This window comes from Vanellus vanellus, assembly GCF_965231255.1.
Source record: "Vanellus vanellus genome assembly, chromosome: 7".
NCBI classification, from domain to species: domain Eukaryota; kingdom Metazoa; phylum Chordata; class Aves; order Charadriiformes; family Charadriidae; genus Vanellus; species Vanellus vanellus.
In genome coordinates this window covers 16,570,573-16,583,455 of record NC_138912.1, presented here as the reverse complement: position 1 = coordinate 16,583,455, position 12,883 = coordinate 16,570,573, and the positions used below count along the sequence as shown (strand labels likewise).

At 58.7% G+C, this 12,883-nt stretch overlaps 1 protein-coding gene across 1 annotated transcript in view; it reads left to right on the top strand.

Moving 5' to 3' along the window:
* The window catches only part of HPSE2 (heparanase 2 (inactive)), a gene marked incomplete at both ends in the record, with an annotated part of 112,093 nt that overhangs the window by 91,730 nt on the left and 7,480 nt on the right, over window positions 1-12,883 (top strand). The window contains 3 exons of the mRNA XM_082486029.1: window positions 1,938-2,031; window positions 4,683-4,789; window positions 5,839-5,953. Of these exons, the coding sequence (XP_082342155.1) occupies window positions 1,938-2,031; window positions 4,683-4,789; window positions 5,839-5,953 (316 nt within the window). The remainder of the gene's footprint in view (window positions 1-1,937; window positions 2,032-4,682; window positions 4,790-5,838; window positions 5,954-12,883) is intronic.

Genomic DNA, 12,883 nt, shown 5'->3' with positions numbered 1-12,883 from the left:
GGGTTAGCCCACAGCATCCTTTGGGAATGCTCCTGCATTCCAGCACCCAAGTGAAGCAGCCACTACGGCCGCTACAGCTGCTTGCTGGTGCGGATGAGATGCATGTTATGGAGAAATCAGCCCTGGAAAGGTGAATCCACCTTTCTTCAGACCCCAGGTCTTCAGTCCGTTGTGCATCCCAGCACCCGTGGCTGCACTGAAGTCTGTGGAGAGGGAGAAAGGTCTGTGTAACTCTGGTGAACGCCAAGTGGACATGGCTCCAGTGGGGGATGGGAGGCTATAGCTGAGGCCTGCCAGCCCCAGCCAAAGCTGCTGCAATTCCTGTGCACCTCTGTCACCCCAGCACGGCTCCAACACGCTCCGGGGCTCGCTGTGTCAAGTGGCTGATGCACGCTGCGGATTCAGGAGGAGGAGGTTCAGAAAGTTTCTTTTGCAAAATCTATTCATCAGTCAAATGTCTATCCTGGGAATATGTCAGTGCATGCTGCAGATGACGTTCTGGTGTCCCTGCGAGGCTGGGAGGAGCCTCTGGGAGATGTGCAAGGGCTGCCACTGCTCCTTGCCTGGGGACAGAGGTGCCAGCCCCCCAGAGGCTTCCTCAGAAGGAGCCGTTTGGGATTACCTCCAGCCGCAGGGCATTTGCTCTCCAGGACTGATGGCTTCACCTTACATCCTGGACAGTAATGAAGCATTTCAGAGCCTTCCCCGCACACTTGGAGACAGCCGATTCCCTTTATGATTGGCAGCAATATAGCCGTGTTTTATATAAGCAAGCACACGGAGAGCAGGAATCCGCCCTCTGCATGGGAAACACTCCCTGGCATTCCCAGGGCAGAAGGGTTTTCTGCGAGAGCAGGACTTCCCCTGCGGGTAACAGACATGGCATTTCTCAACTGGGGGATTCGGCTGTGGGCTTTGCTGGGAGATCGAGGAAGAAAGGTGCAGGTTGTGCAGGGGTGCTGGGAGCAGGGCTCGCTCTGGTGCCATAGGTCCTGAGCCCGTGCACCCCATGGTCACCAATCCTTGCTTGGAAACACCACCAGGTCTTAGTCCAGAGGGTTGTTATTGCAGCTGGATGTCCAGGAACAGTTCTGGTTCTCAGACCAGAAGAGGCTCTGTACGGTGTCCCCTGCAGGTGCACCAGTGGCCAGAAAACCAGCCACTGAATGGAGAGTGTCCCACAACCTGGGCAGAGTGATGCGCTTATTCCCACGGCTGGGAGTGTGGGCAGCCTCTCCTGTCCTCTCCTGAGTGTTTACTGCAGCAATTTCCAGTGTGTCTCAGAGGGTCTTGGCTGTTCAGGACCCTTCTCCTCCCTGGTGCCTGCGTAGTGTCCTCCTGCAGCTAAGGAGCCCTTCGTTTCAGATGTGCTTCTTCCTTTTTGCCATCTCATAAAAGCAATCTTTCCAGTAGCGATGATGCTGTGCCCAGGGCTGACTGGCTTATCTGCATTTTGGAAACCGTGTGTCCCTAATACAGGGGATGGGTACAGACGGGATGAGCCATGTGAGCAGAAGATCTCCCGAGATCTCCTTGATGGTGGAGCCCAGGTGCTGCTGTCACAGGCATTGTGTCAGAGGGTCTCCTTCTGAGGGTGCTGCAAAGCCTTTGCGGTTGGTGGTTTGCTCTTAGCCTTTTGTGGTCCTCTCCCAGCATTTCACCAGCAGTAGTTAAGAAAGTGCAAAATTTCCCATGGTTCCTGTAGTGCAGATTGCTCAGCGTTCAGGGCACATCCACCTCACACCCTGTTTTGGAGACTGAAAGCACCTGCCAGACACAGGCATGGCCAGAGGGCCAGGGGAGGGCAGGGTGCAAGCAGGGGCTGCCCCAGAGCAGAGGAGGCTTCTTGGTGTGGGGCAGCAGCGGGACAGGAGGACGTGGTTCGGGGCAGAGCTCTTCCCAGCTGTCTGATCCTTGTCTTCTTATTTTCCTTCCAGTTACTACATTGATGGCCGAGTGGCCAAAGTGACGGACTTCCTGAAAACACGCCTGTTAGACACGCTCTCCGACCAGATCAGGAAAATCCAGAAAGTGCGTGAGTGCAAAGGGTCGGTGAGGGGGCACCGTGCCCCCCTTGGCACAGCTCGTGGCCGGGGCGCTGGCCTCAGCACCGACACGCTCCCGGGGCACCTGGCATGGGGCAAGGATGGAGGGCGGCTGCTGGGGGTGGCTGTCCTTCCAGCCCAAATGCGGCCAGTCCTCATGCAGAGGATGGGAGAAAAGTCCGGGCAGCACGATGCCTAGCCCTGGGGTGGGATGAGCGGTGGGTCGGGAGGGAAGCGGCCACGGGCTGCAGCGTGGCACGGGCTGGATGCATGGCGCAGGGGCAGACACTGCCATGCAAAGCCTTTCTAAAGCAGCCGACTGTCTCCAGTCTCCTATCCATCCATTCCTGAAAGTTTCTCCCAAGGATGAGAAGAGGGAGCAACCAGTCAGTACCAAACCGTCCCGAGCACAGCCGGTGCCGTGCCTGCTCAGGAGGGGACAATACCTCGCCCCGCTCCCTGCCAGTGCGTAAAGATGTTGCTTGCAAAGTTGTGACAGTTGCATTTCCAGGGTGATTTTCACTGGTGGAGAATCATGAACATCATTATGAACAACTGTTTTTTTTTCCCTGATGATCGTGTTTTGACTGTGTTATAAAACCCAGCTGTTGCTGGCGTGCTGTGTCAGAGCCCACGGCTCCGCCTGGCTAGCGCAGCCTGCAGCGAGCGCTCCTCTCCCCGCGCCGCTCAGGGGGACCCAGCTCGCATCTCTACTGCCTGGGTAGGGAACGGGGGTTCCGCAGGTCCCCCTGCTTTGGCTGGTACGGGAACCAGTGCTGTGACCGGCTCGCTCAGCTGTTGTTCCGACAAGAAATAAGGAACACCTAGTAAGCATGGAAGGCGTTAGGGACTAGAGGACATGTCTGTCTGTCTGTCTTGTCTAGGTTTTCATACCATACCAGTCACCACAATGTCTTGCTGTTGTAATTCCTGCAGGGAGAAACTGTAGGATGAGTAAACAACTCAAAGAGGCCCCGGGAAAGGGGATGTAAGGGTCCGCACGGCAAAACCGGAGGAGAAGAGCCGCTTGCGCCGCTTGCCGAGTCCTCTGGCACAAACTGGGAATCATCCATGCATATGGATGATCATCCCGCTACGAGGAGGCATGGTGGGGTGGCCAGTGGGATCAGCGCAGGGGCAAGCAAGCGGCACCCACCAGCCCTGCTCCTGCTGGGGGGACGCAACCCCACCAAAAGTGGTGGCACATATCCCACCTCCACTGTGGGTTGGGAACCTGCTGGGATTGGAGCAGGAGCCCCCAGGGTGGGCTGGGCAGAGGGCTCTGGGAGCAGGGCACCAGCAGCGGGATGGCGTTTGCTGTCCTGGCCATGGGCAGCTGGGTGGCGACATCCCCAGCAGGACAGGACACACCAGCTCTAGGGGCTCCGTGGACCCCATCCATCCCCAGACCAGCAGTAGCGAGGAGCCGCCCTCGATGCGGGCTGGGGGAACCCTCACATCCACGGGGCAGGATTTGGTCTGCACGGGGCACGGCTGGGGAAGGGCTCTCCCGGGAATGCCAGTGCGGCTGAGCAAAAGCACAGCGCTGGGTGCTAATAGCCTCCAGCTTGGCTTTGAGTCCGTGCATCCTGCCGGGGCTGATTAGAGCAGCTGGGCTTGTCCACTTCCCTGTTTTATTGCTTCCTCTCCGACGGGGGAAGGTGGCGGGCTTAGATAATTACAGGCAGGATGCCAACACCTCTGGGGCTTCAGTCAGGGATGTCGAGTCTCACAGGCTGTGAGTGGGAGGCAGCCCAGAGCTGGCGTATTTAACATCTTTGAGGGATCCCAGTCCATCCAGCACATTCCAGCGCTCCTCACTAATGGGGCAGGATACATCAGGCTGCGCGGAGCACTCCTCGGGCTGCTGGGTTTGCAGACATCTGGTCGCGGGAGCTCATTGCCCGGCCTGGAGAAGTGGGATTGCGGGAGAGAGGATGGGGAGTTGCATGGTGCTGGATGTTGTTCGCACTGGGAGAGGGCAGCTCCGGTCACCTGAGCCCTCCTGTCCCACCTGGCATCTCACGGGTATCTGCACTGCCTGCTGGAGCCTTGTAAGGGGTGGGCCAGCACGCTCAGACCTGCATGCCTGTGTCTTGGACATCGAAGCAGCCCCTGCTCAGCCATGGGGCTGTCTCTGCCTGTGGCCAGAGACATCCACTGCTTTCGTCTCAGGTACCCACTGTTCCTTCACGTGACTCCAGTATGTGTTCCAGTGCTCCCACGTTGCAGAGTCATCAGGGCTTGGGTGCTCCATGTGGCTGGTGGCCACCTTGCATGGGGCCATGGAGAGCTGAGGTGACATGGCAGGGCAACCTGTGGGATAGGGCATGTGTGGGGAGACCATGGAGAAAGAGCGTGAGAGCATGTTTGGGAGAACATGTTAGAAGCAGCTCCAGAAGATGGGTAGTGGACATGTGGCAGCAGCAGCAGAGAGTGAGAACCAGTCTCCCACCATCCAGACATGGTGAAGACACCTGGTGACCGCACCAGGGCCAGGTAGGCACTGACTGCCCAGCAGCACCATCATCGAAGTTCTCCGTAACCCCTCCCAGAACGTAGCACAGGAGATGTCTGCCTTGGCTTTAAATCACAGCTTCATAAGAGTCATTTTGGTTGCTTTTGTGTCCTGCACAGGTAGTGAACACATACACGCCAGGGAAGAAGATCTGGCTGGAAGGTGTTGGCGCTACCTCAGCTGGAGGCATGAACAACCTCTCCGATTCCTATGCGGCCGGGTTCCTGTGAGTTACACCGGCTCTCTGGTGCCAGGGCACTGCCATCCCCACGGGGTCTGCGGGCTTGGGTGCTGCAAAGCTGCTGCAGCCAGGAGAGGGCCAGCTCTGTGCCCAGGGACCCCACCTGTACCCCCACAGTACTCCCCCGGCAGCCTGGGCACCGTTACTTTCTCCATAGCATCCCGATTACCTGTCCTCAGCTCTGCTTTCCTGCAGGTGACCCAGCCTCTGGCGTACCCAGAGAAGCAGAGCAAGGAGGGGACCGCTCGGGATCCCACATGGGTGCCCACAGTGTGCCCGCAGGTCATGGACATGGAAGGGGAGGTGTGATCTAGGCATGTCAGCTCCAGGACCCCAAGGCTGGCATCCCGACAGTCTTGCCTCACTTGGCAGCTCGGGATCCCCCAGGCCTCCTCCCACTCTGCGTTTTGGGTTCAGGCTTCATCCACACGTCCTTGCGTGCATTTACTCCTGGGGCACCCGCCCAGGGAAGCGCTCAGCAGGACTCTGCTCTGGAAACCGTTTTCTCTCCTTCTTCAAAGCCACAACCATTCCTGGGGCTTGTCTACTGGCACAGCCCCGTGGCACGGGCATCCTGCTGCAAAGCCCCCGTCCAGGTCTTCAGAGCCGGCTGCGGTCATGAAAGATGGAGGAAGATTATCTGGGCTCTGGGGGGAGGCGTGGGGACGTGCACGGGGTATTGGGGCTGTGGCAGGCTGCGGGGGCTGAAGGCGTTGCCTGGGGGTGCGAGAGGCAATGCTGCGGTCCCCCTGCTGAGTCAGCAGGGTGCTGGCGAGCTGAGGGGACAGCCCAGGCTTTGGGCACAGGGCTGCAACGCCAGGGTGCGTGCCGGGGCTCAGACGTGCTGTCGGGACATGCAAGGTGGGCACGGCCAGGGCAGAGGTGGCTGCGGCAGGGGAGAGGCACGTGGGCTTGCACGGGGGAAGCTGACTAACACCCAGCTTGCAAAACCATCTCAAGGGTTTGGCTCGGGCGGTGGGAGCAGGCGGCTGTCCCCCCCTGCCGCAGCCTGACTCTGCTCCCTCTGTCCCCAGGTGGCTGAACACGCTGGGCTTGCTGGCCAGCCAGGGCATCGACGTGGTGGTGCGGCACTCCTTCCTCGACCACGGCCACAACCACCTGGTAGACCAGAACTTCAACCCCTTGCCGGTAGGTCTGCTCCGGGGGCGTCACGCTGGCTCTGACTACTCCCCGCTCATTTTGGGGGGGATTCTCTCCTTGTGGCCTGTCTGAACTCTGCTTGAAAATGCATTTTTCCAGATCTGTTTCTTGCAGTGTTAATAGGAGATGTTAGTTCATGTCAAAGGCAACATGTTGGAGGCAGATGGGGGAGCGATACCTCCGTAGCTGAAACTTCATCCGGTGCCCAGGCTTGGTAGCATGGGAGGGAGGCTGGTGCCACCGAGGGGTGCAAGGGTGGACTGCGGAGTCGGAGGGAGGGAGGGATGTGGTAGGACCACCAAGCACGGCATGGGGCAGGCAGCCAGATCGCTAGTGGTGACCTTGGCCAGGGGGAAGCCAGGCTGGAACCTCAGCACCTGACTTCAGATGTCTAGAAACTGAGGTGAAGGGCATTTGAAGAGCATTCTCGGCATCACAGGGAGGAGCAGTCCTCACCAGTGCCCCACAGCATCCCTCGCTCTTCAAAAATGCTTGGGTGGGGGGGAATTCCCAGCACACATGGTGCTGATAAAAAAACTGCATGAAAAACACTATTAAAAGTAGCAGCTTTCCTTTTCATCTTTTTTTGGGGGCATAATAAATACCCTGCTTTTGTAAGCAGAGAGCTTGGCAGAGTGGCTGGGTGCTCTGCATCGTCCCTGGGGGGGTCGTGACCCAGCAGACACTGCCGGCAGGCCGGGGATCCGCGTCGGAAAGGTGCACAGCCCTTCCGCTGTGAACCCACCTTTGCCACTGGGCTGGGATCTCGGGGAGGGGGGGGGGGAGGGGAGCGGCTGCAGGGGGGCAGGGGCTGAGGGAGCCGCGTCTCGGTCGGCTCTACCTACTCAGCTGGGGAAAACAGCATCCCTGCGACAGCATCCCTGGGCGTTGGGGGAGGACACGGGAGGTGCTGGTGGCATGAGGTCTGCACTGAGCCCCCCATCATGGCCTGGTGGATGGCTCCGGAGAGCAAATGAGCAGGCAGGAGAGTGTGGTCCCCTGTCCGTGCTGCTCCGGGTATGTCCCGGAGCGCCCCAGGCTGCCCCCGCACATACACCTCCAGTGAGTTTATCTGTCAGCTCTGGTGGCCCGGGCTGGGGGGAGCCTGGGGGGACTTTGAACTTTGTTTGAGATGAATCTGAGCCTGGGGCAAGCGCGTGATGGATTTCTTCTGAAGAGCCAATTCCCCTGGCCAAGCCACATCCCCCCCCTCCCAAACGCCTTGGGCTCCCCCCAGGTTGCTCCTGGCTGGACGGGGGCGCAGGCCAGCTCCTGCCCACTGGGCACGCGGGGGCAGCGGGTGGCCCATGGCCAGCTCTCACGGCACAGCAGGGACAGTGGGTGGCCCGTGGCCAGCTCTCATGGCACAGCGGCTAGAGCAGGCTCGCAGTTAGCGGGATGAAAGCCAGGGGAGGAGTTTGAGGAATAAACCCCAGGCTGTTTAACACAATGGAGGTCTTTAAAGTGGATTTTGATGTTGTTTTAAAGTTGACTCTCCCAATAAGTTAGATGCCACCCCCCTCATGGCTGTTTACTCACTCTCCCTTGTGCTTCAGCATCAATCCCACCATTGTGTTCCTGCACAAACTCCAGTGGGTGCTTCCCCAACTCCTTTCCACCACTCCTGTGCTTTAAAAGAGCCATGGGCAAGTGCAAACACCGATAGAGGGTTTAAAAGCTGCAAACACCAAAATGCCCAGCGAGATCGAAGCATGACCTGCACTGCGGGGCAGCGGCCGCTCTTTTCCCGTGGGAGCTATCAGGAAGATGAAAGCCACCAGCCGTACCTGCGCCGGGCCGCGGCACTGTGAAATACAATCTGCTCATTAGCTGCCGCAACAAAGAGGTTTCCGCACGCTGGCTGGGCGTGAGGCAGCTGCCTGCTGAGAGAAGGGCCGCACCACCGCAGCATCAATCGCAGCTCCAGCTGGCAGCTCCTCAGGGAGCCAGGAGTCAGGGCTGGGTTCCCCGGAGCAGCCCTTGCACCTCCTCCTCCCCTGCCGCTGCCCGTCAGATAAGAGGACGGCGTGTTTCAGCATGCTGAGCTGAAGCTGAGCCTTTTACAGCGGTGTCCCTAGGTGCCGGGGACCTGCATGGTCCAGGGAGAGTTTCCTGCGTGGTCCAGGGATGGTGTGGCAATGCAAATACAGTCCTCCATCCTTGTGCTAAACAGTTTTCCATATAAAACCAAGTGATTTGTAGTCCATCACTGTACGAGCACTGCTCTGCTGCCACAGAAGTCCTCCTCCCTGTCCTTCAGCTGGGCCCCTCGGATGCTGCTGGTCTTGTTCATGTTAGTACTGTTTCTGTTACGGCACCTTACAGCGAGTGGCATAAGGAAGCTCATAAAACGTGGGGGGTGCACCACGTTTGAGGATCAGGGAATGCAGATAAGGGGGGTTACTTGGTGGGCACTGCCGTGGGACTCAGCTTCTGAATCACCAAATCTCTTTCTGCCTCCCCCCGGGACTGCAGCGCCGGGGGAAATTGTTACGTACAGGGGAAGGAGCAGGGAAATCACTGCACCGCTCTATGTGTAGCAGGATGCTAGCTGCTGTTATGGGGCCGTGCTGTAAGCTAGTGAGGGGTACCGGCGCGTCAGGTGGCAGAGAGCACAGCTGCCGCCTGGGTGTGGGCACTGGGCAGCAAATGCAAGCAGCCTGGTGAGGCTTGAAAACAAACTTGTAAACTCTGGCCGTTTTGTTGGGAAATGCAAGAGCCCCTGGGAATAGCTGCTTGCAGTCAGGGATACAGCGGAACCTTGAAAGCGGAGGTTTAAGCTAGTCCTTCCCTGGCTTTGCCCTGCAGTGGCTGCCAGCGTAATGCAGCCTGGCTCCTCAAAAATGCCTCTCAGATGGCACTGGTGTGGCTGAGGGGTACTGCAGGTTCACGGAGAAATTAGGGAGATGCTCACACCTCTGCTGGGCTTTCCACATACAGGTGTCTCATGAGCTAAGCAGCACCTTGTGGATTCTGGGGCATTTTGCGAGGGGCATTTGTGCCCCCATCCAGGTCCTTCACCCATAAGAGGGCAGCTCTGGCTTCCTGTCCTTGCTGCCAGAATTGCTCGTCCACCCTCTCCTCAGGAGTAGTGCAGAGATGCCTCTCTGAGCCTCCTTCCAGGTGCAGATCCAAGGAAACAAGTTTCTCTTGCTGGACTAATGGGGACCAAAACAGGAGAAACTGGGTGACACAAGATTCCCTGGCCTGGGCACAGGGGCAATCAGGCTGGGGAATAGAAATGCTCCTGCCGACCTCAATGCAACTGATCTCCAGTGGTTTAATGCCTTGTTATTTTTGAGATGTATTTTTTTCATGTATCGTTGGAGTGCTTTTCGTTTCCGAGTGATCGGGGCAGCCAGCTGTATAATAACCAGGGCTTTACCGCATGGCTTGTGCTTGAGAAGCCCTTCAAGTAAAGCCTCTCACAGGTACGTCAGTCTGCCTGCCTGCACCTAAACCTGCACCTAAATCTGTGCACGTGTGTGGGAGTGGGGAGCGGAGGAAAGGACGGCAGGAGCAGCACTGATATTCGCCCTTCACAGGGCAGTGCCTTTGAAATGCCGGTCTGGCATTTAGTAGCTCTAGGCTCATTTCAGGCACGCAGTGTCCGTACTCCATCTCTCCTTAATATCACTCTGCAACAGTCCAGAGGCATGTAATACATTTATTTCACTGGAGAGCCCCCCAGGTAGATGTGAGCTTTCTCGTCAGATTGTTCGAGCATGTTAAAGACCTTTCTGTGTGCTCTTCCATGTGGCGCTCGTCTCTTTTTTATCCATCCTTGGTAGTAATTTCTGCTCCCTTAATGCACAGTGCTGTAAGGTTATACCTATGTGTGGAAAAACTTGGGCAAGTTCCTAGATAGGGCCAGAGTAACAAAAACCCCATGAAAAAGCCGAAGCTGAAATCCAGACTTCCATCTCCTAATGACTGTGGCTCCTCTTGGACATTCTCCTAAAGACTGTGGACAGTGAGATACTTGATTCCCCTGGGTTAGGTAGATGCTAAAACTTCCTTTCTGCGTATAAGTTTCATACGCAGTATGAGAAAGACCCAGAGGGATCAGAGGGTGAAGCGACGGCAGGGGCTGCCTGCTCAGCTGTGGTAGTAGAAGACAGTATGATATTGCCTGTGAATTGATGGCGTCCTTGAGAAAGCATCGCAGCAGTGCGGAGGTCGGTGCACGATGGTGCCGTGGTCAGACGCTTGGATGCTGCAGGTAATTTTTCACCTCCTTTGCTTAGCCCAAAGGCACTGAGGAGCTCGACGGGAAAGTTGCTGTCTGTCCTAGGGGAGGGAGGACCCTGGGCTCATATCAGGTCTGTCCTTAGTGATCTGTCCCTGGGCTGTCTTAAAAGCCCTGGTGTGAACTAGCTCAGTGCCAGGTTGCCACTGTCCCCAGCATCCTTTGAGGTCCCTAGGGCAGAGCTGTGGTGCGAGCCGTACCCTTGGGCTGCACCTGGTGACTTGGTACTGACGGCGCCTGCCCGACCCGTCCCGAGCACCTCCCCGGCGGGGCATGGATTGAGCCCCCCCATCTCTGGGTGCACAGAGGCACGGGGCCCATCAGTGAGGTGCTACACCGGGTGTCAGGGGTGGGAGCGGGTCCTCCAGCCGTGCTCCCGCCTGCCACACATGCGTGCTCCCCGCTGCGCTTATTAGCTGAGCTGGCTTGGCCGGAGGCACTGCTAATTTCATCTGGAGGTCCCAGCTGTCTCCCCGGATGGTGCCTCTCCCACCCCTGCGCTGCATGGGAGGTATCCCTCCCCAGGCGGGGGCTGCGGGGGCCGGGTCCTCACCCACCTGCGCCCATCCCCACCCTGCCGTCCGCTCGCCCGGCGGCTGCCCATCTGGGCAGTGTCCAGAGGCGAAGAGGAGACAGCATCCATAGGGGAAAGCGTACGGAGAACCCTTCCCGCAAGCGCTCATGCTCCCACCGCTGAGCCCGGCCAGCTGGCTGTGGGGCCGGCGGAATTCGGCCCCGCTGCTGCGCCGGCCCATCTGCACGCCCAGCACTGAGTCACCGGGCTGCGCACACGCAGCCGGCCGAGCTGCCAGGGGTAGGACTGCGGCTGCCGTTCCCTCCCCGGCGGGGACCCTCGGCTTTGGGGTCGCTGTCGGGGAGTGGGCGGCCGGGTCGGGCTGCAGCATGCCATGCACTGCGCAGGCAGGGGTAGGGGCACCGTCCCAAGCCTGGGGGTGACAAAGGGTGGGGAGAGGGAGCGAGTCCAATGGAGCTCGCACACACATGGAAACTGTTCCCGACGTCCATAAATCTGCCGCGCGGGCGTCTGGCACCCCCATCTGCCCCGCACGCTGGAACACTGGCTCTAGCGGGAGCGACGCCTGCAGATGGGGAAGGGGTGGGAGTGGCGAGGACGGGCAGGAGCTGTACGGGACATTCGCTCTGGCTGCGGGAGGTAGGGATGCAATCCCAGGCAGTTCAGGTGTGCGTGGGGAAAAAGCTCTCCCAGGAGACGTCAAGCTGGAGAACGGCCCGCTGAAGGGCAGAGTGGAAGCAGTGACCTGCCGAAATCTCCCAGCCAGCCTCAGCGTGAGCGCCTGAAGCAGGTCTGAGCAGAGCATCCCCTCTGCTGCCTTGTCCTCTCAATGATCATACCATGTCTCAAGGACCACGGCATCCTCTGCTCTCTGCGCACCCTCACTCCATTCAGCCTTCCAGGAGCTCCGCTTTGAGGCTTGTTTTATCTGCAAACAAGGAGGCAGATTTAAAGCACCTAAACTCTGCGTGCTGTCACAGTGGGTTAAGAGACCTTTCCCTCTTAGTGCACCATAAAAAACATTTCTGAAGGGCGTATGCTTGGAGTCTCAAATGCATCAGAGCCGTGCTGCGGCTAGCAGCTCTGGCACCCACCCGCCGGAGCTGCGGGACACATGCAGACCCGGAGCTGTGCTGCTCCTCCTGAGCTGGAGACCAGGGCAGAGACACACTCTGGCTGCGACCAGCAGCAGCGGTTGGTACTTGCAAGGATGGACACAGCCACTGCCCATGTCTCCCGGAGGCACTGTGCTAGTGACGGACCTGCCCGCCTTGGTGACGGAGCCACCCTGGGGCTGTGGAGGAGGTGGGACAGCCAGACCCTTCCCAGGGTGGGTCGGTGCTCGCCAGCGGAGCAGAGGAAAGTGGCATTATGGTGAAGAGCAGCAGCAGAACAGAAAACAGCAAAGTCGTCGCATTTGGTTTCTGAGCGCTCTGATCCAGCAGCTCCGCTCCCTTCCTACGGCCTCCATGGCCTGGACCCTGTTAGAGAGAGGTGATGACAAAAGAGAGGCTTGGCTGTTCCTCCGTCTGCTCAGCTCCCTGGGAAGGTGCAGGCTGCTGGCTGGGGACAGCTCGTGAAGGGCAGTGGTAGGCAGGGTCCACTTCCCACACACCACCTTCCCGGTGCCCGGGCAGGCTGTCCCCTCGGTACCACCGGTGCCCATCAGCAATTCCTGTGACTGCCACACCTACAGCAGGAATTTTGCCTTAAAATCAGTGTTTGGCCTTTCTCCAGGGTGGGGGAAAAAGAACAGAAGAGACAACGACAAGGGAGAGGGGCTGAGCAAAGGGCGCAGTGGCCTGAAGGCTGGAAAGACGTGATGCTCTTCAGAGGCCTGATGGGTTGTGCTGCTGGCGCAGCTGCAGGAGACCCCGGGCTGTAGGGCGAACGGCTGATGCTCAGCCCGAACACAGAGCTTGCGGTGCTGCTGGCACCGGTGGGTGAGAACGCTGCTCTCTGGATACACGGGTGCACACACGTTAGCAGGTTATTTGGGACTGGGAGCGACTTTCCTGGCTGTCCCCAGGTGCTGCGCTTTGGGACTCATTGCAGAGCTGTTGCAAAAGGTGACCTGATTTCCTTTCCCTAACCAAAAGCCACCCTGCCGCAGGCCCCGTAAGTGCACAGGGTG